A 27,447-nucleotide genomic window follows, 5' to 3' on the forward strand; every position below is an offset into this window, starting at 1 on the left:
CAGTAGAGAATACCTGGACAGCTGAGTGTATATTTTTGTTAACGGCTGTCACCAAACTTTTAACAAATGGCACCTCAGCACCCCGGAGCCTGGAAAAACCCTGCTCGGAAATGAAGCACCTGCATCATAAATCTTGGAAAGTTACAATAATTTGCAATTCACTCCCTCATCAAAGGCAATATTACCCTAATTTATTATCTCCCTGCGCACGGGCCCGCAAAGGCCGTGGAGATAAGAGTTTATCAGGAGGGGGATTGATTTTCATTAACTGATAATAAAGATGAACTGCCGGGCTCGCACACTGACCAAGAGCCATACTTTATTGGAATTGGGCCAATTTATCCCCTGCTCTTCAGAATGTTCTTCCTTCCTTCATTACCGTAGCAACCCAGCCCTACTGTTAATGTCACTACATCTTTTGATGCATCAACACAACCATTTTTAAAACACAGGTCAATGTGTCAAGTCAGCGATAACATCTGTTGATTTTCTTGTGTCTTGCGAAGACACGGTATATTTTCAAGGATATACTGTACTCTTTGTCAATGTTGCATGAATGTGCCATGATTTGTATACATTGCACTGATAGCAGGTGTAATGTATATGTTATGAGTTTCTTTATTTGTTACACAATCATTTTGACTTGTTCCTGCCAACACTCATCATCATTCCCTCCGGTTATTGTTACCCATCAAAGTTTTCCCCAAAATATATCATATCCCCAGGTTAAGTCCAATAACCATACAATCAGAAGTTACCTACTAAATAGCAGAGCACTGGGTCCACAGTCTTTAGGATGACAGATCATTTCAATCACTCTACACCTTGCCTCATTAGGTTTCTATATGAGTATACAATGAATACATTTCCCCACCTACTGCCTGGCTCTATGCTACCCTGTGAATTCTAGAACAGTCTCCTATCAGATACATCCTAATTTCCCACAAATGATCATGTGAGCTTGTTTTCTTATGGTCTTGGAGGCGTGTCTTTGAAGATTGCATGTGATTGGTACTGCTGGTAACGTGCTGAAAAGGCGTAAGGCCATCAGTGATAATGGCCATATCCACACACTCAATTACCCTATACCTAGAAAATTACCCTATACCTAGAAAATTACACTAGAAATATTCCAGGAAAAAGGTTGCAACATGTATAGACATAAAATGCCTTCAGGACAGGGATGGATACTTAGCTGTTTGTCCAACAACTCCCCTTCTCAGTGGTGTAGTTATGCATTTATTACACATGAGAATGCAACATCCAGTTTGAAATTTTATTGTAAAATTGAAAAAAAGGAGAGAAAGAGAAAAGCCCCAATAAGCATTTCTTTTTATACATACCTTATCATAACAGAACAATAACATAAATAAATACAAATTAAATAAATAAACAATTAAATAATAAATAAATAAACACATACATAATTAAATATCAAGTTCCTTACCTGATCAAATAAATAATTATAAAACCATTAAATCATTAATCATTAATATGAAATAATCTAAGCAGCAAGTATTCAAGAAATTTCAACGGGGAAAAAATGTTTGGTTTCTCAGGCTATTACAGAACACATATTTAATTGTTTTTATATATAAAAAGGTACTGCTTCCCTTTTCAGTTAACCATGCTGTACTGAGCCCATCAAGCAGATAGGTGGCGCTCTCCTCTTTGAAACAACCTGTAAACAGCATTTTTCTGGTCCAGGTTTAGAGAATAGCACTGAAATGCTTCCCTTGCCCCATAACATGTCAGTAAAGTCTACTAAACAGATTCAATACTTTTGTTATATATTTTTGTATGCTTTGTGCTGAGAAACCAGAAGTTTAACATCTTTATAAAGCAAAAACCCTCCCCCCCCAGCCCTCCCAATTCCACCCACCATAATACCCGAAGAAAGGTCCTGTGCTGATTTTCCATAATATACAGATTTCATATTTATAATAAGCTACTATCCTTAGCATTCAAACCATAGTTAAAGAATCATATTGTTAATACGAGTAGTACCATAATTATAATCTTTAACCCCCCCTAGCCCCCCTATTGAGCATGCTCAGAGATTCAATGACCATCATGGTTAGAGAGATGGAATGACAAGGTATGAACAGAATGGTACTACAATGAAAACACTGAAAAACATTTCACTGGCTCAAGCACGTCATTTAAATTGGAGTGCAATGAGAATTACTGCTGTTGCCTACAAATCAGACAGGACAGCACCTGTAAACTCGCACCCCATGTGGGCAAATAATACTGGAATTGATATAAACAGTCTGCATCCACACGCCTCCGTAGCAATTATTGTACTCTTAACTTTTACCCCCCCATAAAAATTACCTCTCATTTCTCAAACGCATTACATTTCAGCCACAATTGCCATCTTTAATTTGTATTACCCAAGCTGTTGTTAAAGGCCAAATGTAATTTGATTTTAATAATTTAAAAATCCCTCCAGTAAAATTTGTGTAAGAAAAGCTTTTTGGACTAAGGCTCTAGATGCTAGGGGCACATCTGTATATCACAGTTTACTAAGGTTCCTAGTCCCGACAGGGGATGATAAACAGAGGGGACCTACCACAGTAACTCACTTTTGGCAAATACGGGTAAATATCTACCTTGCAAAAAAATAAAATAAACTGTCATTATGTTCTTAATCGATCTTGTTCTCTAATTTGCTAATATTTCAACTGTTAATACGTCATTAAACCGCTACTACCACATATTTGCACTGCTGCATATGAACATCGTGAATCCGTCATCTGCTCTTGGCTTTTCTTCCTTTTTTAGCTTTACAATATGAACATTGTAATGTCTGATGGGGGAATTAAACAGAGGTTGTCCCTTTATAAACACGCACTCGGCTGAGATTTGGCACCTCTGATGTTGATAAAGGCATTACAGCACTTTGACAGCATACAAGAACTCCAGCCTTTTGTAGCTTTCAGTGGTCAAGTTTAGTGTGCATTGTCCTTTTGGTTTCAATGCTGAGGCTTACATTCAGAACTCTTCAGAGAGCACTAAATATACATGCTGGTACTTGCTCAGTCACATCCTCGCAGTCAAATTCTCATTCAGATGGTTTGTTGCCCAGTCATTCAAGCCGATATGCCATTTGCCAGACATCAGACAGACGGGATGTGTGGTGGAAAAGAACAGCGTCTACATATTCAGAGGGAGCAGGGCACAGGGCAGTGCTCAGAGAGCAGGAGAGAGAGGGATAGAGAGGGTGGGAGGGGGAGAGAGAGAGGAGATAGAGGCTTTTCCTCAGTGGTAGATGGATCGGCATCAGAGGAGAATGAGTATGGTGATTGAATGGCTTTGCGATGGAAATTAGAAAAGGGAATAGAGTTGAGTAGGAATACTGCTACAACGTAAATCTGCAAACCGATTTCATCTCAAACATATCATTAGTGTAAAACATGTTTATATTTCATAGGAATAGTATATTCTACTGCTTTAACAGTTGACTTTTTACTAATACTCTTTAAATTATCGTCTCCATCTGGCTATAGGAGTTGCCAACTATTAGACAACACATTAATAGTTCTTCAGGCTAATAGCACGCTGTCTGCGTCAGAGTTTGTTTTGTTGTTGTGTTCCTGTTTGTGACTCCCCTTCCGAGCAGCAGCTGCAGTAACTACACTTAATGTCAGGCCTGCTGCAGTCTAATTGATGGATCATTTTGCTGTTAATTTGACCTCCTAAGGCTGCTAAAGCCAAGCTGTTCCTCATGGTGTAAGAGTTCTCCTGTCAGCGTGCTACTATTCCCACCGGAAAGATTGCATCTGCTCTTAAGTTCAGTCCCATCTACAGCAGGCAGGCAGGAAGGACTACATTACACTTGCTCCTCCGTTTGACCTCATTGTTTGCCGCTATACCAAATAAACTCTACAGACTATTTGTTTCCATTCCAGGAATGATACAGGGCCTTTGGAAAGTATTCAGACCCCTTGAATATTTCTACATTTTGTTACGTTACAGGCTTATTCTAAAATGGATTAAATACATGTTTTTCCTCAGCAATCTACACACAGTACCCCATAATGGCAAAGCAAAAACAGGTTTTTAGAAATGTTTGCACATTTATGAAAAATAAAAAACAGACACCTTATTTACAGAAGTATTCAGACCCTTTGCTATGAGACTCGAAATTGAGCACAGGTGCATCCTGTTTCCATTGATCATCCTTGAGACGTTTCTACAACTTGGAGTCCACCTGTGTTTAAATTCAATTGATTGGACATGATTTGGAAAGGCACACACCTGTCTATACAAGGTCCCACAGTTGACAGCGCATGTCAGAGCAAAAACAAAGCCATGAGGTTGAAGGAATTGTCCGTAGAGCTCCAAGACTGTGTCGAGGCACAGATCTGGGGAAGGGTACCAAAAAATGTCTGCAGCATTGAAGGTCCCCGAGAACACTGTGGAACCAACAAGACTCTTCCTAGAGCTGGCTGCCTGACCAAACTGACCAATCGGGGGAGAAGGGCCTTGGTCAGGGAGGTGACCAAGAACCCGATGGTCACTCTGACAGAGCTCTAGAGTTCCTCTGTGGAGATGGGATAACCTTCCTTAAGGACAACCATCTCTGCAGCACTCCACCAATCAGGCCTTTATGGTAGAGTGGCCAGACGGAAGCCACTCCTCAGTAAAAGGCACATGACAGCCCACTTGGAGTTTTCCAAATGGCACTTAAAGAAACAAGATTCTCTGGTCTAATGAAACCAAGATTGAACTCTTTGGCCTGGAGGAAACCTGGCACCATCCCTACGGTGAAGCATGGTGGTGACAGCATCATGCTGTGGTGATGTTTTTCAGAGGCATGGACTAGGATACTAGTCAGGATCGAGGAAAAGATGAACGGAGCAAAGTACAGAGAGATCCTCAGACTGGGGCGAAGGTTCACCTTCCATCATGACAACGACCCTAAGCACACAGCCAAGACAACACAGGAGTGGCTTCGGGACAAGTCTCTGAATGTTCTTGAGTGGCCCAGCCAGAGCCTGGACTTGAACCCGATCTAACATCTCTGAAGAGATCTGAAAATAGCTTTGCAGCGATGCTCCCCATCCATCCTGACAGAGCTTGAGAGGATCTGCAGAGAGCAATGGTAGAATCACCCCAAATACAGGTGTGCCAAGCTTGTAGGATCATACCGAAGAAGACTCAAGGCTGTAATCGCTGCCAACGGTAACTCAACAAAGCACTGAATAAAAGGTCTGAATACTTCGCTAAATGTAATATTTCATTAAAAAAAAAATGTTTCTGCTTTGTCATTATAGAGTATTGTGTGTAGATTGATGAGGAAAAATAACAATTTAATACATTTTAGAATAAAGCTGTGACGTAACAAAATGTGGAAACTGTAAAGGGGTCTAAATACTTTCCGAATGCTCTGTATATCATATGTCACATGTCATATGTGTTTTAAAAGTATAGCATTCTTTCTCGCAGTCACAAACAGGCCCACAGCACATGTGTGTCTAGGCCCTCCCTGAAGCAGTGAGAGAAGGGGGTAAGGTGCTTCTGCATTTATCATGCAGGCGCTGTGTGAAAAATGAACTCTGTCAGTCAGTCAATTCATTCGAAATGCCAATGTGTAATTGATTGTGTATCTCATGCCCCGCAGTGCTGCTCTCCACCTGATCAATATTAGCATTATCCTAATTATGTTGCGAGTTAGGTCTCAGGTCCCCATAAACTGATGGTCCCTATTAAAAGAGATGTGCTTGAGCAGGAGCCCCCTGCAGAGAGCAGCTGGAGAAAGCTGGCAGCGGTAGGGGGCAGGACCCAGTAGGCACTGCAACGCTTGGTTGGCAATTTTATAACCATTGTCAGGGTAATTTGTATATTTTATTAACCAGTTAAAGATGTTGAGCTTCTTTACTGCTCCGTATCCACACTACTGGGTGGCACTTTTACAGCTGTGCTTTATGGTCAGATTATCTGTATTATCAGTGCTTTAATGACGCTGCCTCGCTTTTTCCTGACACGGAATGCCTTTTTCTGCAATGACAAATATGGGGGTCTACAATGACAATACATCACAATGGAACGCAGTGCGCTGACAGGGGGACTAGAAACAGCAGAAGATTGAAAATATTGTTCAATACACTGTATGTCTTGAATGTTTGGTTTGACACAATTTCCGGGATATCTTTTGGCACTACAGTGTGGCGCTTTATGAGCAGCTACTCAGAGTTGCTTTGTTCCTTCAACACAGAGAAGTTACTAGAGAGATATGTCCAAGATGATGAGTCCAGATTTGGAATGATGACTGCTAACAGCAGATCTGAACATGCCCAAAACAATCTCTAATCCACATGTTCTACGTCCACTAAAATAGTATAGCTTTTAAAATACTTTTTTTATTTTTTATTTTTTTAAAGATTTTTTAATATTCTCAAACCCAGTAGCTATAAATGTAAAAGGAAAATAAAAGAAAAACCCCTTTTCCTGCTCCAACCTGAAGCTAGTAAGTTTCTTCTTAAGTTTTAACTTGTAACATTATTAGTAGTAGTTTGTAGTATTAGTATCATTAATACTATATTATATTACTGTTGAGAGCAATAAAAATGTTTGGTCCTTTGGTCCCTTAGGGGTGAAAGATTTTCAGTTGTACTGTAGCTAATGGAAACCTCAGTGACCCCAGAAAGTCATAGTCTGGCGCTTGCTGAGAGATGGTGAGAGAATAAGAGAAAGAGGGAAAGAGAAAGAAAGTCCATCAGTAGGACAGAATAGCTTCTTTTTTTCCACTGTTTTTCTTGATCTTCAAGTGTTAACCCTCATTTATCCAGTATAGTAAAAGCCACAAGCGCCTCTTTCTTTATATATATGTGTATATAATACGTATATAGAAATCTATTTGTTGTTGCTGCTTTTTTGTTTGTTTGTTGCTTAATTAACAATTCAAGTCTCAACAAGAAAAGTTTCACATCTTTTTTCAGTTTTTTTTTTTAAACTTCTCTTGTATTTCTTGCACTGTGCCGTTTGTTGCGTTGAAGTCCTTCAGTGTAGCTGCTGCCAACTCCTTCACACCTTCTTCAATCTCTTCATCATTGCAATAGCCTACGTCTTCTTCATAAGTAAATGCTGATATGTCTTCGAAAATTCCTTGTGTGGATTTTTTTTAAACATAATTTTTGTTTTCAAAGAAAAAAAGTTGAACTCCAAGATATCTTCAGTTGTCCTCAAAACCTAAAAAATAGAGATCAAATTGTTAGGTTCAGTTGGACTCTGAAGAAAGCTCAAGCTAGATGTATTAAACCATACCGGGTCATACAGCTGCAAAGACAAGGTATGATTACACAAGCACATGTATTTATAACGTCCTACTGGGCATGGTCAGCTCCTTACACATCTAGACAGCCAATACATCTCTGTTGCTAGTCAGGAACTGAACTGGTTCCTCTCACTGGTGTAGTCATGGCCCTGCCTGATGCAAGAACCTTCATGGACATGGAGGTAGGACGGTCGTAGGACGGCAGTAGGACGGTCGTAGGACGGCAGTAGGACGGTCGTAGGACGACAGTAGGACGGTCGTAGGACGGCAGTAGGACAGTCGTTGTGGTGGGCCCCTCTGGCACCCCTCCCAGAGGTTTTTCTCACTTCATCCGTTGACTTGACCTCGAGCCAAATTCCTCGCTCCTCCCTAGTTTCACAGCTGGCCTGCCTTATCAGGAACTGAAACTAGACTGTTGCCCTTTGCCTCCCTCCTTAAGATCATAGATATTCAACAATAGCATGTTTGAACAGAATATAAACTTTCTGCACTTCCCCTTGTCTCACTCAGCAACTTTCCATACACCACCTTCCTATTCGCCCTCCATTGACCCCAACATATATATTCCTTATGCATGTAAAGTAATCAATAAGTTCTAGTATGGTAACATGAAGAAGTATGTTTCAAGCTAGAATCCAACAAAGCCATGATTAGATCTGCTTTTATTTGAATGTTTGATGTTTCTTGATGAAAAGATTCTACAGCTTTAAAAAACAAAAATAGTTCAATTATGCCCATGATATCAGTGTGATGGTTTGGAGAAAGCCAGCCCACATTTGCAAATCAATCTATCTTTGTCTATCATGATGACAGATATCCTATTTCTAGGTGACAGGCATTCTATAAGTCTGAGTCTATAAGAAAGTCCACTGGGCTTACCTGTGCTGTTGCAGTGAACACTGAGGGCTAGGTTGTGTCAGTAAGGGCGGCTGGCATCCTTCGGTCGTTTTAACTGGACTTTCAACCTCTTCATTCCAATCTGAAAGCCGTTCATGGCTTGAATAGCTGCCTGTGCGCTAGCTGGGTTGTCGAAGCTCACAAACCCTAGGAGAAAAGACAGGAAAAGTGTATTAGCATAAAAGCTAAAATGGTCAATATGGAAAAGTAGCCAAATAGGTATCCAATGACTTCAATTATGTGGAAACAAATAAAACATTTCAGTCAATGCACTCGCATTATGCATGGACTATTTCAGATTATATCAAGGGGCTTATTTTGATGGGAACCAAAGTAATATTTGGAACAATATTTAGCATTTTCTGTCATTTGAACCATTTTGCTCCTCAATGTAGCTTTGTGCAAACACTATCAAATGCTCTTGATTATAAATCAATGAGCATGCCATTGTGGATGTTCCACTTGCACAGAGAAGCAGAACCCACACAGGCGAACACAGAGACAGGCCGACGCAGAAGCACATGCGTACGGCGCCAGACACTCAAGTCCAAACTCATGCTGAGCATCCTGTTTCCATCAACTGTAAAAATAAAGCCTTGAAAGTCAATGACCAGAAACTGCAGTGGAGTGTGGCTCCGGTTGATGCACTCCCCAGCGTCTATAGTGTCATTAGGAACAGTCGATGACCCATGGAAAAACAGCAGGAGCCTCCCCAGGTCCCCTGACACCTGGGAGGGGAGGTGTCTGCCTACACTGCCCCATTAGGGGGATGGGTTACGGGGGACAGAGGGAGGCAGAGAGGATGAGAGGGGTACCCTAGGCTGGCCCTGCCACGAATAACAGGGAAGGATGTGGACTTAAAGCAGGTTTAAGGGGAGCTCTTAAAGTCAGCTTTTCTCCCAGCACCATCAGTCTGGGTTTATCCCTCTCCCTGCCTTCTACATTAATTACCCTACAGAGCAGTCCAGTCCCCAGACCTAACATTACATTGTAAATGCATAGTGTATTAGTCAATACTGCAAATTTAAATGTTATTAAGTCCCCCCTGAGAGCCGGGCAGCAATCAATTTTGCCCAGGGATGTGCGGCTCCCTGAATTGAAAACAAATGTTGATCTATAATTGTCCTTTGCCTTACCCTCATTTTTTCTCCCCCCTCCCTTCATCCCCACTTTTTTTTCAAGCCCAAAGGCAGGTCTGGTCTGTGGGTTGGCAGAGCCAAGTGGGACCAGGGCCAGGTTGGCGTGTGAATCAGCCCCAGTGCGCCCTGGGTATTGGGAAGTAGTGCGGGTAACAGAGCGGTGATCTGGATGCTGATACAGCAGAAGCCCTCACATGAGTTTTCAGGTCAATTTCACATCCACACAGTAATACAGTGGCACAGGGACTGTGACTACATACATGGTATTCCCAAGATTGGCTGTGAACAAAATAGCTAAAAGCTTTTCAAACTCAAAGGACATCCTTAGTAAGATAAGAAGGGAAATATAGGCTACCAACTTGTTTAATGTAAAAGTTACATTTTGTTGAAATAGCACAGGAATCATACTATCATGATAATATATAAAAATGTAAATATTTATGTACAGATTGCCTTGTTTGCGATACATGATAATGATATTTAAGATAATAGATTGATCGATAGAACAACATAGACCTTCTCTCTATGACCTACTGTACTATAGCTCCATTACAAAACTCACCGAAGCATTTGCTCTGGTTGGTGGCTCGGTCCATGAAGACCTTGGAGGAGATGACGCTCCCGAAAGGCAGAAACATCTGCATGAGTTCATTATCTCCAAACTCCTGTGGCAGGTGGTAGATGAACAGGTTACAGCCCTCGGGCCCTGCGAACACACAGAAACCATGGCAACCACAATCAGACCTATTTACTGCTTTATTTACCGCTGCCTGCAGACCCGTGGCTTCTCATTTGGCCGGGGAACAGATCTGAGGAGCACGACTAATGGAGTGGCAAAGAAATACATTTGTTAGGAGTTCGGTAACGTTATCTTGAAATAATAACAACGCTGTGTTTACCACCACAAATACAAATTGTAAATTTTCCAACTTTGATTTGATTTTGCATGGTGTGGCGGCATGACATCACTGAGGTGGCGACTTGATGATGTGTTTTCGTGGAGATGTCGAGCGGGGAGCATTACACCTCTATTCGAGCATCTAATCTAGTAAAACCTCTCAACCTTTAATCAAGACAAAGGCCGACATAATAATAAATGCATATGTCTTTGAGGAAAAGCTGATTGGTAATGACTTAGAAATAGTGAAACCAAAATGACATTTACACACGGTTGTCATCATAATGCTGTGTAGGACAATCAACTAAGCAGATTGAGATGTGACCTATAAATGTGTTTGAAACCAGTCAATGGATTACACAACGCAATCAACCATTAGATGCTCAAATGTAATCTCTATGTTGTCTACATTTTGGAAAAGGTTAAAGCTAAAGTCAATCCTGCTAGACTGCATCACATCCAAAGATGCTAAAATGATGATGCTTGATTACTTTTCTTTCCCCCCAGATAATACCTTCACACAGCTAGAGTACTATGTAACACTTTCTAAAAAGGGAACATTTAATCAATGCATTATAACACCTAGACAACATTACCAGGAAAGTGTAATGCCAAAATCTGAAAGACAATATTGCAATGAAGCAATTAACAGTGAATATTTAACTATTTATAATAGTGTAGTACAATAGTTGTAAAAGAGTGTTAGTAATATTGTTCTCTCACCCTCACCTTCTCTCTGTTGCTGCTGCTGGATGACCTGTGATGGCTGAGGCAGTGTCTGGCCTATGGGAGTCAGTGTGCCAGCTGGGTAGATAGCTACAACACATTGAAGGGGAAACACAGAGAGAAACATGGGGGTTCATGTCAGCGCTGCTGTAGGTTTGGTCATCACTGAATACTCAAACTATTTGTGTAAATATTTATGACAATCTTTATTATAGTCATCTTTATTATAGTTGGTCAGTTATGCTGTATGCTTTCAGTTACAGTATTGCAGTTTGTCATTCATTATACAACGGGTGGGTATAATTCTGGATGTTGATTGGTTAAAACCGCATTCCAGCGGGTGTCTATTCCACAAGTTACCACCGGCTAAAGCTATGACGTTGAAATGCCTATTTACTCTGTTTCATCTCACTGCGCAATCCACTGTCTCATCAGCCCAGCCAGACTTATAAACTTGATCTCCAATATAAAAAGCATTTAGACATTATCTCCCATTTCTTTTAGACTAGCAATTGGTTTTCAACAGCTGAGATTTGTATAAACCTTGCTGTCTGTCTCTCCGACATTTGCAACATTGTTTCAATAATATTGAAATTCGATCTCCAGCTGTCCCATAGTAATGAAAGTGTCTAGAGTCGGGACAAGACAGACAGGCAGATTTTCACAGCCACTCGAAATCATGAATCAGCTGGCATTCATTTCTATGGATACATACAAAGAAATACGAATAGAAAACAGGCCAAATGAAACAAAATGCAGCTAGGTTGCAGTCTTTCCAGCGTCAGTTTAAAATGATTGGCGTTAGCTGTGTTGTTGGCTAGTTCCTCTGAACAACAGTGTCCTGACAAGAGAGCACAGTTTCTATGCCAGGTGAAATTGCGCATAATTGTTATGGATGTATCCAAATGTCACCAGAAAGCAGCTTTAACAAACGCAAATGCAGCTACTTTGCTGTTATTCTGGCTGCACTGTTTGATGTGACTGTAAATTAGCCATAGTTGGTTAGCTAGCAAGCAAGGAATAGGAAAGTTGCCAGCCAGTATGGCATTTAGAACAAACAACTGGGTCCATAGATACAGAATAACAAGACTGACCGACTGGGTCCATAGATACAGAACAATAAGACTGACCGACTGGGTCCATAGATACAGAACAATAAGACTGACCGACTGGGTCCATAGATACAGAACAATAAGACTGAACAATAAGACTGACTGGGTCCATAGATACAGAACAACAATAAGAAGACTGACCGACTGGGTCCATAGATACAGAACAACAAGACTGACCGACTGGGTCAATAGATACAGAACAATAAGACTGACCGACTGGGTCCATAGATACAGAACAACAAGACTGACCGACTGGGTCCATAGATACAGAACAATAAGACTGACCGACTGGGTCCATAGATACAGAACAACAAGACTGACCGACTGGGTCAATAGATACAGAACAATAAGACTGACCGACTGGGTCAATAGATACAGAACAATAAGACTGACCGACTGGGTCCATAGATACAGAACAATAAGACTGACCGACTGGGTCCATAGATACAGAACAACAAGACTGACCGACTGGGTCAATAGATACAGAACAACAAGACTGACCGACTGGGTCCATAGATACAGAACAACAAGACTGAACGACTGGGTCCATAGATACAGAACAACAAGACTGACCGACTGGGTACATAGATACAGAACAACAAGACTGACCGACTGGGTCAATAGATACAGAACAATAAGACTGACCGACTGGGTCCATAGATACAGAACAACAAGACTGAACGACTGGGTCCGTAGATACAGAACAACAAGACTGACCGACTGGGTCAATAGATACAGAACAATAAGACTGACAGACTGGGTCAATAGATACAGAACAATAAGACTGACCGACTGGGTCCATAGATACAGAACAACAAGACTGACCGACTGGGTCCATAGATACAGAACAATAAGACTGACCGACTGGGTCCATAGATACAGAACAACAAGACTGACCGACTGGGTACATAGATACAGAACAACAAGACTGACCGACTGGGTCCATAGATACAGAACAACAAGACTGACCGACTGGGTCCATAGATACAGAACAACAAGACTGAACAACTGGGTCCATAGATACAGAACATGACTTAATGACTGGGTCGCGTCTCTATCAACCGAACCAATAGAACGAATGACCAGCCTGCTTGGGTAGCAACTCTACATTTGTGTCGGGACTATATCTCGTGGAAGGACGAAATTGTATGAATATATTCATCAAAATCATGTTTTTTATGAGAATATGTCAATCATTATTTGAATACGTTAGTAACCCGTTGTATAAAAGTGATAATGCCTCCAAAGACCGTGCAATATATCCTCCAAACACCGGTTTCTCTGGCATTATCACTTAAATGTAGCATCTAAGGGATAATCAACGAGGGGCTATGCGTTCTATGGGAAATAACGAACTACGTGGAAGGTGTGTTGCACTACACGCTAGAAATGTGTTGTTCAACATCCACTGAAGTAGCGAGCAAGTTCACTAGATAGCTACAGTAGTTGCCGTGGTCACCAAACAAACTCTTACTAGTTTAGCTAACCAAACCATCAGTTTGCCATTATGAAAATCGAATTTAACAATACCAATAATGTTTTCAGTTCGACTTTTGCTTTCAAAAGCAGCACACACATAGGACATGTAAGAATGAACTATAGCCCCTGAATTCTTCTGTGCAAATATGCCATGCCTTATATGGAAATGATGAGCGCCCTAGTATTCCCTTCACAACAATCAGAAACAAGTATTAAACAATTCCATGGTATAATCTGCATTATAAACTGGGTGGTTCGAGCCCTGAATGCTGATTGGCTGTATCTATAACCGTATTCCGCGGGTATGACAAACATTTATTTTTACTGCTCTAATTATGTTGGTAACCAGTTCATAATAGCAATAAAACACCTCTGGGTTCGCGTTGGGTAGTGCATAAGAACAGCCGTTAGCCATGGTATATTGGCCATATACCACGCCCCCTTGTGCCTTTTGCTTAATTACACCATGATATTGTTGAATACTAGTTTCTGATTGGCTTGAAGGGCATTCTAGAGCGTGCATTATTTCCGTATAATGAACAGCATGGTAGAATTCAATGGCTATAATTAATTCTTACATGTTTTGTTTGAGCCGAATTGAAAACATTATTGGCATTGTTGAATTTGATTTTCATAATAGCAAGCTAGAACTGATGGTTTGGTCAAAGATTTGTTACAACTAAAGCTCATTGACCTATCTGTGGTTTGGTTAGCTAAACTAGCAAGTCTGTTTGTTTGGCTACCACGGCAACTACTGTAGCTATCTATTAAACTTGCTAGCTACTTCAGTAGATGTTGAACACATTTCTTCAGGCAAATGAACACATTCCTAGTGGCAAATGTGTTACATTATAGCCGTGGTATAAAAGGGATAATCAACTCCCTAACGCATCGTAGAACACACCTTCCACGTCGTTCATTATTTTCACATAGAACGCATAGCCCGTCGTTATCCCTTACATAATGTTAACTGGTAGAGATAAAGTAGCACATGTGTTGTAAGAAAGTAGTGTAGGGTTTCATTACCATACTACAAAAAATGCATCATATGAATTTACTGCACCTCAGTTTGGTATGAGCCTTGAGGTCTTATCTCAGTGTGTACATAAGGCCTACCTGTGTATTGCTGTACTCCAGTGAAGGCTTGCTGGAGGGTGTCTGCGGCGGTGGGGCTCTGGGTGGAATAGGACGGCAGGCCGTTGCTGTACATGGTCTCCACGGCGGGATGTCCGTTGGGCTGATGGTGGGGGATGCCCGTGAAGCCGTTGACGATGGGAGTGACGATGCTGGGAGTGGTGATGTTGGCTGGTGGAGAGCTAAGACCTGCTGAGACAAGGACATTTCTACTTTTACAGACTATCGAACACACACACACACACACACACACACACACACACACACACACACACACACACACACACACACACACACACACACACACACACACACACACACACACACACACACACACACACACACACCTTTGCTCGCTACACATCCTCTCCATCACAAAGACAGGATTCCTACACGAAACTGTCACATAGCAGGCGCTGGTGGTGACACATCCCGCTGGATCACTGGGAAGTCAACCTGTGAAAAATGAGCCTGTCTGTAGTGTTTGTGCGATAGCCTGCTGGCTCCGAGTGCGAGCGGGATGATGAAACCACTATGCAACTCCAGTAAGATTCTGACGAGATAGGGGAGATTACAGTGAAACATTTACTCAGTGTGGACGCGGGTAGCCTACTCTCTTTATATATCATGAAAAAGATCAGATAGCTTGGCACACCATGAGCACATCACACATACACACACACACACACACACACACACACACACACACACACACACACACACACACACACACACACACACACACACACACACACGGTTGCAGGATGTTTTACGGTTAGAATAGAATTGGATGCTCCTCTCTAGTTCGATGAATTTTAAACCAGCCTCTTGTTGAAAGTGTGCAATCTTGGGCGGAATGTGAATGAGTCCATTTGAGGAGGATCTCACTATGGATGATGGCTACTTTGAAAGGCTGCTCCGTGGTAGAGCATCAGCCCTCGCTGAGAAACGGGCCCCCTGGGGACCACCTTTCAATCTGGAGCCAAGACGGGATTGGACAGAAAGGCCGGTTGTCACGGAAACCCTCAGGCATGCCATCATAGCAATTTGTCCGCCTCGGTAAAGAGCCCCTAAAGAAAAGTCCACATAGGGATGGATACATACGGTGGGTATGCTATGCTGCATGGCTGGGAGTAATGCTAATGCCTTGGTAAATAGGCTGTGACTCACACACAGAAAAACCTGCACAGAGCCATGTCAGCCTGAGACTACCCACGCACTCGGAGCACAGTTTAAGCAGTGGGGAGCCTGACACTCATGCAGCCAACCGCTGTGACCAGGGGAATTGCCCGGGTCCCGGCGAGAGCTGTTGTGTCTTTTGCACCATTTCCTTTTTTTAAGCTCCCTGCATTTGCTTGTTTCCTGCAGAACTGTGATGAATTAGACTGCAGCTCTGGCCCATTCTCTGGTGGGGCCCAGGAGACTGCTGCTCCCCGTTCTGAGGGTTCAGACAGCCAGTCTGGCCGACCACACGCACTCTATTGTACCGCGCCATAATGCAGCCTCTCCATCATCAGGGAAATTCATTTTCCAAGGCTTAGCAGTGGGCCGCGGCCGCCGTGTGCTTCAGGGTCAGCAGGCAGACGCAGCGCACATGTGATAAGAGCCCAGAGAAAGGAGATTCTAAAAGTCACAGGGTGGGAGATGATGCTCGTTGGGGACGTTTGGCGCCAGAGAGAGCCCAGTGGATCATGGAGGAGACACAGCTGCAGGGAGTCATGTCCAAGTGTAATGTGAGCGACTACAGCTTCAAACTAGAAAAGTAGTATTTATGGTTGTAAAATAATAGTAGTAGTAGTAGTAATTGCAGTAGTAGTACTGGTAGTAATAGTGGTTTCATAGGCTATGGGTTAGTTATAGTGACATATTTTGGGGTGGTTTGTAGCTGTATAGTTGTTATAGTGGGTTATAGTGGGCTAGTTTAGTAGGCTAGAGTGAATACTATATCATCATAAGCCATAGAATGAATTACTATGATCAGGGCACCCTTGGGAATGAGACCCTGGTATCAATGGGTTTTCCCTAAATAATAATTATAATAATAATAATAGTATAATAAAAGTGTTTTTAACCTCTCAAAATTAATGGGGATACATTCTGAAAGTGTCGTAGCAATGATTTCAGTTAGAATGTTGAAGCCTGCGTTCCACCATTGAAATGAATGGGGATACATTCTGAAAGTGTCGTAGCAATGATTTCAGTTAGAATGTTGAAGCCTGCGTTCCACCATTGAAATGAATGGGGATACATTCTGAAAGTGTCGTAGCAATGATTTCAGTTAGAATGTTGAAGCCTGCGTTCCACCATTGAAATGAATGGGGATACAACAAGCTTTATAGTTCTTGAAGTAGAACCGGAAGCAAAAAGCTGTGTTGAAGCCATCTATGTTGAGTCAGATTGTGGTGTATCCAAATTTTGCCTTTGAAATCTATGGAGCTTTTAGGCACATCTTAAACGGTTATAGTTCAAAAAGTATACATGGTGTCAAAAAAGTTGTATACAAGCACACTATTATAGACCAGTCTGCATATTTGAGTTTGAATGGCGTTTCTAGCTTAAACGGTTGAAGACTAGTTGCGACCAGAATTTTTCCCATTCAAGTCTATAGCACCTGAAATGCATTGAGATGTATGATTTTTTTGAAGCATCAGTGCCAGTCTGCATGTTTTAAAGTTATTTTGGTGTTGGTAGCTTTAACGGTTTTGGCCCTACAGGTGGCAATGGGAGGCGAATAATAATAATAACAATTATTAATATTAAGTATAAACCATTTCTAAAGTTGTGCTTTACTTTCAGCAAGCACACTTAATAATGAATGCTACTCAGCTCTGAGGGAGAGAAGAGGCCGAAAGTGCTCAAAAACTTGTTCATAGATACAGTACCTATCTAAGGCATAAGTGGATTACGAAGAATATACTGAGAATCTGATTCCATTTTCCTGCATATTACTTTCCACACAACCATACCATTCCATGAACTACCGTTACTGCGCAAATATTATGTTCTTAAACATGAGCAGACCTCAACTAATGTATTTCTAGCTAGAGTAGGAGAAATATTGTACTCCATACGGTGCCATACATAACAAGACATTTCATTTTATACTCCAGTGGACATATAGCCTCGCATTGTGAAAATCATATTCATAGCGTGTTTACGATGCACACACAAGCATGTGCCTGTTTACATATGCCTGTTTACTGAATGCATTGTCCCATAATAATGACATGTTGTTTTGCACTCCAGAATGGGTCAATAGGAAACTACGGGTCAAGAGATTGCTTATATTTCACAACTCGGTTTTACCTGTCTGCTTTCTAAGGTTATTATACCATGAAGTGAGTATACTACATATTCCACTTGGTTTTATGTTATGAAAGCATAATTACATTTACATTATTACCGTCTGTTCTTTGGGAAAATGGTTGTGATTGCACTGAGAAAGAAGCATAAGAGTATTTACTATGCTAGTTATACATTCAAATCAACAAGGAGCACTGGACCCATTTTGCAGAGCAGGACAGTCAATATAAACACAAGGACTGTCTCTCAGCGAAGCAAGAAATAAGCATTCATAACAGATGTTTTCATTTATTGATTCAAAAACTAGGTGCGTTCGTACTCGGAGGGCAAACTGCACTCAAACTGTTCTGGTTGTTCAAACGTGAATGAAGAAAGGTCTAAAATGTTATAACGGGTGTAGATTAAGATTCCAAGAGAACTACTAATGCTACTGAAAATTACTTTTTGTCATTAAAAGGTGTTATTCATGTTAATGTGGTAAAGTCCTTAAAAAGTCCAAAATGGAGTTCTATTAGATGATGCTGAGACTATATATGGTACATATTGTATAAAATGTGATTCGATATAGTGGTCTGTGCCAAAGGGGGTATTCTGTCTGAGCTGGTATCCCATGGCGAACGTGACACACAGCTACCGAAGGTGAGGCCGCCCTGAGCCCAGGCAGGCAGGCGTTCCCACTGAGGCGTGGTGCTGCTCAGAGCCCTTCTGGGGGTCACAAACACTATGTCAAACAGCTCATTTGCTTCAACTGTGGCATTAGTCACTCTGGAATTGTCCTGCATCATGTTTTTGACCCCAATCCAAACCCACTTCCATCAATGACACAATCAGGGCTGAATTGAATGGGAGTGAGGTTAGGCAGGGCCCTATATATGTATGTAATGGATGTATTCAGCCCATGTAGAGCAGCGCTCTGGAACGTAACATTATGTGATTTTGATTACACACTTCCTGGTCATGTGATCGACCTAACAAAGGACTGCCGTTCCCCTCCCCATATCTATCCCCCTGGGATCGGCATTTTTTTGTTTGTTTCATTTTTGTTTCTCTTGAAGCTCAGGAAGTGCACCTGCTGAACATTATTGTCAAAAAGCCATCATCATGCATCATTGTAAGGATACATGCTCTAATCAAGTCAACCATCTGGCAGGCTGCTTATACGCCATCAAGCTGAAATGCTTTACATCTGTTGATCAAATGGGTGTTTCATTGTTTTCAGAAAGCACCCCTTAACATTTCTGGCGCTTTAAACTTTTTCTGCTGTGGTGCACAAGCTTTATGTTGCGATAGGCAGGCGTGCGCAGAGGTGATTCAGATCATTAAAAGAGAGGGTAATGCACCACGTTTACCTCAAGATCAGCCAGGCTTTGAATGGTCATTTTTACAACACTGTTTGTAATTTATGGTAATTCAGGCACTGCATTGTGGGACTTAGCCTGCGCCTGTCATCATCCAATGGACTTCTTCGGGTTATTAAGGAGATTTAGGCTAAGGTTATGAACATAGAGGCTAAAACTTTTCTATATTTGATGTCTAAGCCGCATATTTGGCACCACTGAATTTTTTTTGACAAATCTAAGTATAGTGGCAATGCATTGTGTCAAGATATGGAGAGTCGATGAGACAACTTTGTGGGCCAGCATCAGTAAAGAACATGAAAGCATGTCTCTAACATTACAATGAATTATTCCACTTATTCACTGCATGAGTCTCAAAGTGGCTCTCAGCTCCGTTAAACAGACAGCCTTGCCAGTAATGTTATGTGCTCCTTCAATGAACTTTAAATAAGTCATGGCACCAGTAGACATGTGAAAGGGGAGGCTGTTGCACACATACACCAGTCTGCTGCCTATCAGCACAGACTCCAATGAATGGAATCAAAATTCCTTTCATATTTATTGTAGTCCTTGGAAATTCTCTCTCTTGCAGTGATTAATAATGCATTGGATTCAATAATAAAAGTAATCAGCAGACTGTAGCTTACACAGAAGCGTGTCAAATGCTAGACATATTTCAGCGCTTCTCGGATTTCTGAGAGGGAACACACACCATGGTGAGCTCTTTTCAATACCAAAGGCCAGTTCATTAAGCTCCTTGCATTGCAGATTGATAAGCCATTGATTCCAACCCCCCTGCAATAGCCTATTTTTCTTATGATTATAACAGAGTGGATTGCTCTCTCGAACAAGGTGGTGCAGTATTATGAAGCCCTTTGAAAAGGTTAAATGTATATGAAATGAATATCTGATATGGCTCAGTATTGATTATGCACTTATGTACATTTCAAATCAGTATTATGTATTTGCTGCATACATAGTCCATACAATGTGTGCATATGAAGTGCATGTGGGGATCCTGTCTCTTGGTCTTTCATCACAGTAGCACTATACTGCAGTCACGCTTCAGTATAAATACTGAACACAACACATACAATGCAGTGGAATTCTGTCCTGTATTACCAACGAAGAAGAAGCACCGCAGCTACACTTTTAATCACTGCCTTTGATTGATTACCTGTGTAAAAAAAGTGCCCACTTTGCATAAAAAAATGTCACTGTAAATATTTGACAAATAGCTCCTCTCCAGCCTCCACCACTCCCATGCTTAACTTAGTGCATATATACAGTACACAGCATGTGCATATTGGCATGTTCCATCAGATATACATGCATGCATTCAGTCATGAGAGAGAGAGAGAGATGGTCACTGACAGAACCCATTCTAACCTGTGATATAGATTTTCAGAGTAGAACGTAAATGTGCTTTAAAATGGGTCATGTCAGACAGATGCGTAATCTTGACTGTTGATTCCCTCACAGCTATACAGTTCTAATGTTATACAGTTACCAAACTCACTATACTGCAATGTCAGGGGAAATATACAAATAAACACAACAAAGACTTAGAATTTGTATTATTCATTTTGATGCATGCTTTGTGAGCGAGGATCTTGTGGGTTCCTCAGTTTCACAAAAAATGAAATATTGCTGAATAAGCTAATTTTATGCGGTAGCTATCTCAAAGTCCTCTGCTGCGCTCCCTGTAATGTGTCTGTATAGAATGATGGGGCCGTTTGTAATGGAAAACTGAGGGAAGTGCATGCAGATCCTGTGTAAGTGTTTCAAAGCACAAGGTCAAAAGACGGAGGAGAAATTAGTGCCTGTACCTGTAAACGTATCTATTATGCTCCCGATTCAATTTACCGCACCAAAATATATCTGCATACACATCATAAATATGCAAATCACATCAAATGTATTTTCTTCTCTTTTTTCCTCCAACGGAATAGTTTTGGATTATCAGTAGGCAGGCATTTCCTCTTTTCTCTTGGCCTTGCTGCAGTCTGACTTCTCTCTTCCCTCTTCCTCCTCCCCCATCTCCCAAACTCCACCCACACACATAAACACACACACGCACACTTACACCCACTCACCCAAAGGGAATGAAACGCATTGCTTACCCAGTGCCTGGTGGAACTCCCCAGACACCGGGGTCATGGAGTTGGGTGGGAGGCCGTTGATGCTGAGTGCCCCCATCTGGTGGAGTTGGGTGGCGGGGAAGGCCATGCTGGGCGTCAGGTAGCCCCCGTGGCTCGCTGCCATGATGGCTGCCTGCTGCTGCATGAGCTGGGGGAACAGGAGGGAGGGAGAGAGAGGGAGAGAGGTTAGTATAGAGGGAGGGAGAAGGGAGGGAAATGAGGGATGGGCGGTGAGCGAGAATTAGAATAAAGCGAGAGATGAGAGAGAGAGAAAAGTGACCGAAGAAAGTATGAGGAAGAGACGGAGCGAGAGAGAGAGAGAGGTGGGGGGGAGAGAGAGTAGCATAGGAAAGTTATAGAGGGAGGTATAGATGGGGTTGATGGGTGTATAGTGCATGGAAAGTAGAGCGGAATAAAAGAAAGGAAGGGGGGGGAGTCTGTCAACCTATGTTTAGTGAATCTGTCTTTCCTCACAGTCGGAGGGCTGTCAGCAGCTGTAGGAATCTTTCAATAGCTGTCTGTTGGGCTCATTCAAATCAACGGATTGACATGTGCACATTATTCCTGTCTCTAGGGACCTGGGAAAGTTCAGAGGCAGAATTGAATTGCATTTATCTTCCTTTGTCAAACTTCTCTGTGTGTCCCTCTCTGGTTGTGTAAGGTAAAGTGGAGGGGCAGTGACATCTCTGTGGCTCCGCTCGCTGGGCTCTTTTTAACTTGCTGCGGTGCCACTGGCATGTCACGAGCAGCAACCTGTAATGACAGTCCATTTACACTGGACACAGTGATAAAGAACTAGGCTGACACCACTTAGCACGAACACACAGATAAACCCATTCTCTATCCAATACTGCCTAGAATATACCCACACACGTCTAGTATTTCTGCACTCCGTCTCAGATACTGAGGGCCTAATTCCAGAGAAAATCCATCATTGTACGAAGGTGTTTACAACCTCTGGACCGGTGGGTTTATCTGGGAAATCAATGTTATTTTGTAGGGCATCTAATTCACGATAAGGAATGCAGGTATGTGGAGGAAAAACATGGACACAATCGGACAATCCCATTCCTGTTTAATATCCCACAGCGCCCTCCGTCCTGTTGAAAAAGTGGATTGGCACCCCCAGTCTGACTCAGCTAAGCAGAAATCAAATGCCTTTGCAACTAGCTAGCTCTGATGTTAATGACGATATTGTGCGGCTGAGGCAGAAGATGCCACTCTCCCTGTATTTGCATGGAGTCCCTGGATAGGAAAAGCCAATTATTTTCCCTCAATGCCCCTGTCAGGTAACCTAAAAGCGGCTGTCCTGCCACAAAACGGGCGCCGCTGGCACCTCATCCATTAGCCACATGCCTTACCACCACTATCTATTAACTCCTTTTGTCATTTGCATAATTTTATCAACATGACAAATGGGGATCATCCATTTTGCTCGGAATAAGATAAATTGAGCTTTTAGGGGTTTGGAAAAAGGGGCGGCAAGGAGAACTAAAAAGCACGACCAAGAAAACAAACAATGATAAGAAGTCAATGTGAGAGCTGTGGTTGGCGTGGGATAGAGATGGTGTTAATGCCCTCATTAAGTTTAGACTGGGGTCGGAGGTTTGGGGCAAAAGGCCTCTGATCTGATTGGCCCCTGTATCAGAGCATACTGTCACACAAGTCAGTGGCTTTTGTCCCCCTCTCAGGATCCTGCTTTCAATAGGAGTTGGGGACTTGGGCTTACTCTAATAACCTTGCAACCCATTTGCCAGTGGCCTATACAAGTTGATGGAAGCTGCAGCAGGCCTAGATGGTAGAATAACAGACTGAGGCAGAAGGTCTCCGTATAGCTGTGACTTTACATGCATAGATAATGCAGTCCTTCATGCCAGCTGCCAGATTGTCATGGATAACAACATGGCATTCAGTGATGCTTTTTCAGAATTAAAATGCAGCAAATTGGAAGCTGAAGCATGTAATTATGTTGGAATGAAGTGGGTAATACAAACTGGCTCTGATAAAAAGCCTCTGTCCACCAACTGGAAGTGTTGACAGAGATATTCAGTCATTTTTTACTATTCATGTGTTTTTCTTTTTTTCTAAGACTTTCATCCATATTCAAAAGCCATTGCTACAGTATATTTCTTCTTATTTATCCTTGGCAGTAGCTAGCAAAATGTCTGTGGCAGACAAAGAGCTAAATTGCATTGAACTGAATCTTCATCATCATGGCCATAACCTTTTCTCGCTCTGGAATGGAAAGAAAAGAAATGAAGACAGAAGAAAAGAAGCAGGGAAAAAGTTGCCCGTTGCTACAGCATCCATTTAGTGTCAGGCATCTGCTTCTTTATTGCAACCTGATGGCATTATTCTCCCCTGGTGCCAGCAGGCAATCACCTCTATCACATGGCAATTATCTCTATAGCACTGCTCTGTGACTCGCTGACTCTCAGCACTGTCACATGTGACCCTTCCAGCCAGTCCTGAACGGGCACCGAGGAAGAGGAGAAGATTGGGGGAGTGAGGGAGGGGGAAATGGAGCGAGTGAAAGAGAAGACCCCAGTTATTGAGGTCCTGGACCTGCAGATTGCCTGAAACTGCAGACTGGTGTGCACTCCAGCAGAGAGAACCTGAAGACAATAGAGTCCACTGCAATTGCCTGGCCTGAGCTTAAGGGCTTCATTTGTTACCATCATGCTATGGTGTGTTTCCTTAGTGGGGTTTTAATAGGGTTTGTTTCATGTTTCATCATTTTGGTGTGTGTGTTGATGAAGATTTGGGCAGTTGGTATGGGAGGGTGTCCCACTTATAAGGTCATTTTCTAGGAAATGTCAAGATCCGTACAGTAGCCTTACCTAAATAACAATTTTCTATCTTCTCATATTTGTGACCTTTAATGAATGCATAATATAACACATCCTCCTCGTTATTGGCTGTGCATAGTTCCTGCTTGTGCAATGTAATCGCTCAAGGTGTTGGTAAGGTACAGTAGAGGCAAATCATTTCAATATCACTTGTAAGCTCTTCTTTATTATGATATAGCTGAATTTATTGTGAAACACTTTAGATTTGATTGTTTCCTGATTTGTGTTGGGTTGGGTTGGGTTGTGGTGAATAGGATCAATTATATCCTGTATATTCTGACTAGTTCCAACAGGGGGCGATGTTTGTCAATGTGAGGAGTACACTCACCATGCACCTCCTGCATATCCACCCACACACACACACAACTTCACCATTAGCTCACTGTTAAAACTACTGTTTTCTTAAACCATTCATTTTTATCCGATTCAATCGAATACACATTCTTTGGTGATGTTGTGCCTCTAGTGTCGCACATTTTCAAGCCTTCCATTCCCACACTGAAATGGCGTGTATAGCATTTCAGAAACAGCAAGCTGAAATGGCTGTTCTCAGGAATATACACATGGCTTGAGATGAGAGAAGTGTGACACAAATCAAATTGTGTACAAATATGCTCCATGTGTATTGACAGGCAACAGTTGACAGGAAATAATGGGTAGCTGCTTTATCGTGTTTTTACACGGCTTCTTTACAACTATAATCAGCCATTTGGAATGGGATGGGAATAACTTCCTCTCTCCTTGTGTTTCGTGAAATCACGTTTGCAAATGGGATGTTGTCTGTCAGAACAGTGCTGTGTCTATCTTGAAAACGGCACATTTCTCATTTTTGTCAGTGTTGTACCCCTACAATTTGTGTTCACCCACCCCCCCCTCTCTCTCTCTCTCCTGGATTGACTAAAATCCAATTTACGGGCTGTCAGCTCAACTCTATAATCCTATCCACTGCTGTATTTATGAAGTAGCTCTTTGAATTTGCCATTTACTGTACTGTGGATATATACCGTCCCTGTAGATGTCTGTATTCCATACCCTGCTAGCTATATATACACTGGTAAACATGTGGATGGAGGAGCACATATCAGTGGAGGCTGCTGAAGGGAAGACGGCTCAAAATGATGCCTGGAATGGCATTAATGGAATGGTATCAAACACATGAAACGTGGATTCCATGTGTTTGATACCATTCCACTGACTCCGTTCCAGCCATTATTATGAGCCGTCCTCCCCTCAGCAGCCTCCACTGGTACATATAAAGAGGCTTTTGAGATAGTCATTCTGTGTCATTGCGGGTTTTGTTCTTGGTATAATCGTTTTTCATAGAGTAAAGAAACATTTAAGGTGTATCACTCTGTTGCAGTTAATTCCAACCCAATAGAGAGCAAAGGCTGTCACATGCTGCAATAAGCATCTAAGTTTCTGTGTCTGGTATTCAATCAAAACTGCATTAGTGGAAACCCAACACTGAAGAAAAATGACACTGTTCCTGTGCCAAATGAAAGTACATTACAAGTAATGGAATTCATTAGACATAATGTATATAGTGGAATAAAACAAAACTAGCTGTAGGCTATACATTCATTACAACATACCTGAGGGTTGAAATTATCTCATAACAGAACGTTGTACAACCTCAAAGCATTACAATATACAGTATGATTCATATCTCATGGAGAATTTCACTTACAATGGGATCAGTCACTGTAGTCTTGAAAAAATATAATTTGACCAATTGTATCCATAAATCCCACTATTTTTTAAAACTTCAAATAACTATAACTAATAATGACTGTAAATGAATAACTAATATCTAATAACTAACTATAATGATCAAATATCTATAACATGACTAGAAACTACCATTCACAAAACTTTAGCAATGGATTGGCATGTACCCACCTCATTGTCATGCTGCAGCAGTGCCTGGAAAAACAAGACACATGTTGTTGTGTGGCATAGAGTTGGTGACAGAGTGTGTAGCTGTCTGTGTGTTGTCTGAATGCGTAGTGTAGTGTGTGTGACGGGGTGCGTGGGGCTCTGCCACAGTAAATAAGTCATGGACAACCTGAGCAGGACACAATGCTCTCCCAGCAGACCACCACCACCTCCACCACTCCTGAAACATTAGCATTTCTCCACATTTCCTGGGGATGGGCTGCATTTCATGAATTGTAATGAAGGCAGGAGTTTTACTGGAGAGAGGACAGAGATGGCCTCGCAATTACTCTGGGACGGTCAATTTGCACTTTTCATACTGGCCACCATGCCTGTGATAAGAAAATGAGGGTAATGAATAAACCCCCGAGACCTGGGCAGCCTCAACAATTAATCCTGGCATTTAGAGAAGAAAAAATAAAATCTGCCCGTGCGTGTAAAGTAAATAAATGAAGAATTCCGTTATTTTATAAATATATACATACTGTGTATATTTATGCAGTCTGATGTGACTGAGGTTGAGGTATTTATCGGTGTCAGACGGAACCCTTTTCTTCATTCCATTTCAGCTCCCTTCAAACGGCAGTAACTCTGTATGCAGGCTAAAGAGGTTTGTGTGGAGATAAGGTTCCTATGGAATATTCGGAGTCATCTCTGGCCCCTGGTGCAGCTCCGGGGCCCCGGGGAGACGAAAGGGCAGTGGGAAAAGCAGCGTGGGCTGGGTGAGCTCATCAAAGAGCCTGGGGTCTGCCGTGTGTGTACGGTGCTCTGCCCTCGGGGGTGTTGGGGGGTAAGAGGGATACAGATAGTTGGGGGTTGGGAGGGGTAAGAGGGATACGAAATGTTGGGGGTCGTGCTAGTTAACTCACTGCGTGTGTGGATGGTGTTAGTGGGGTCAGAGGAGTACGGAGGGTTGGGGGTTGTGCTAGTTAACTCACTGCATGTGCGTAGGTACTGTAGGTGCTGAAGGGAAGGGCGATGGCTGGGTTAAAGATGCCAAACTGGCCCACCATCTGCTGCATGCGGCGGATGGTGCGCTCCTTGTCGGTGTCGGCAAACTTCACCACCAGGCTGGAGGACGCGCCCTGGGGGGGGAGAGAATCGGAGCCGTTCTGAGGAGAGAGGGACCGCACACTTAACCAACCAACCCTCCTCTGTCCGCAACGCCTCCACACAGCAGTTAGTGTATCAACATCATCATCAACATAAGACGCC

General features: G+C 42.2%; 1 protein-coding gene across 7 annotated transcripts in view; it reads right to left on the reverse strand.

Annotated features, from left to right (window-relative positions):
* Positions 1-5,746: 5,746 nt before the first annotated feature.
* Positions 5,747-27,447, reverse strand: part of LOC112250864 (CUGBP Elav-like family member 5) — a 294,695-nt gene continuing 272,994 nt past the window's right edge. The window contains exons 6-13 of one of the 7 annotated variants that reach the window (XM_042322078.1): positions 27,171-27,317; positions 26,197-26,220; positions 21,431-21,596; positions 14,650-14,859; positions 10,940-11,032; positions 9,881-10,024; positions 8,162-8,326; positions 5,747-7,197 (exon numbers count right to left, since the gene is read on the reverse strand). In XM_042322078.1, the coding sequence (XP_042178012.1) occupies positions 8,199-8,326; positions 9,881-10,024; positions 10,940-11,032; positions 14,650-14,859; positions 21,431-21,596; positions 26,197-26,220; positions 27,171-27,317 (912 nt within the window). In that variant the 3' untranslated portion in view covers positions 5,747-7,197; positions 8,162-8,198. Of the gene's footprint in view, positions 7,198-8,161; positions 8,327-9,880; positions 10,025-10,939; positions 11,033-14,649; positions 14,860-21,430; positions 21,597-26,196; positions 26,221-27,170; positions 27,345-27,447 lie in introns of all 7 variants that reach the window. The other 6 variants (XM_042322074.1, XM_042322075.1, XM_042322076.1 and 3 more) reach the window with 6 other exon arrangements.

The sequence above is a fragment of the Oncorhynchus tshawytscha genome, linkage group LG05 (assembly GCF_018296145.1).
Source record: "Oncorhynchus tshawytscha isolate Ot180627B linkage group LG05, Otsh_v2.0, whole genome shotgun sequence".
Taxonomy (NCBI): Eukaryota; Metazoa; Chordata; class Actinopteri; order Salmoniformes; family Salmonidae; genus Oncorhynchus; species Oncorhynchus tshawytscha.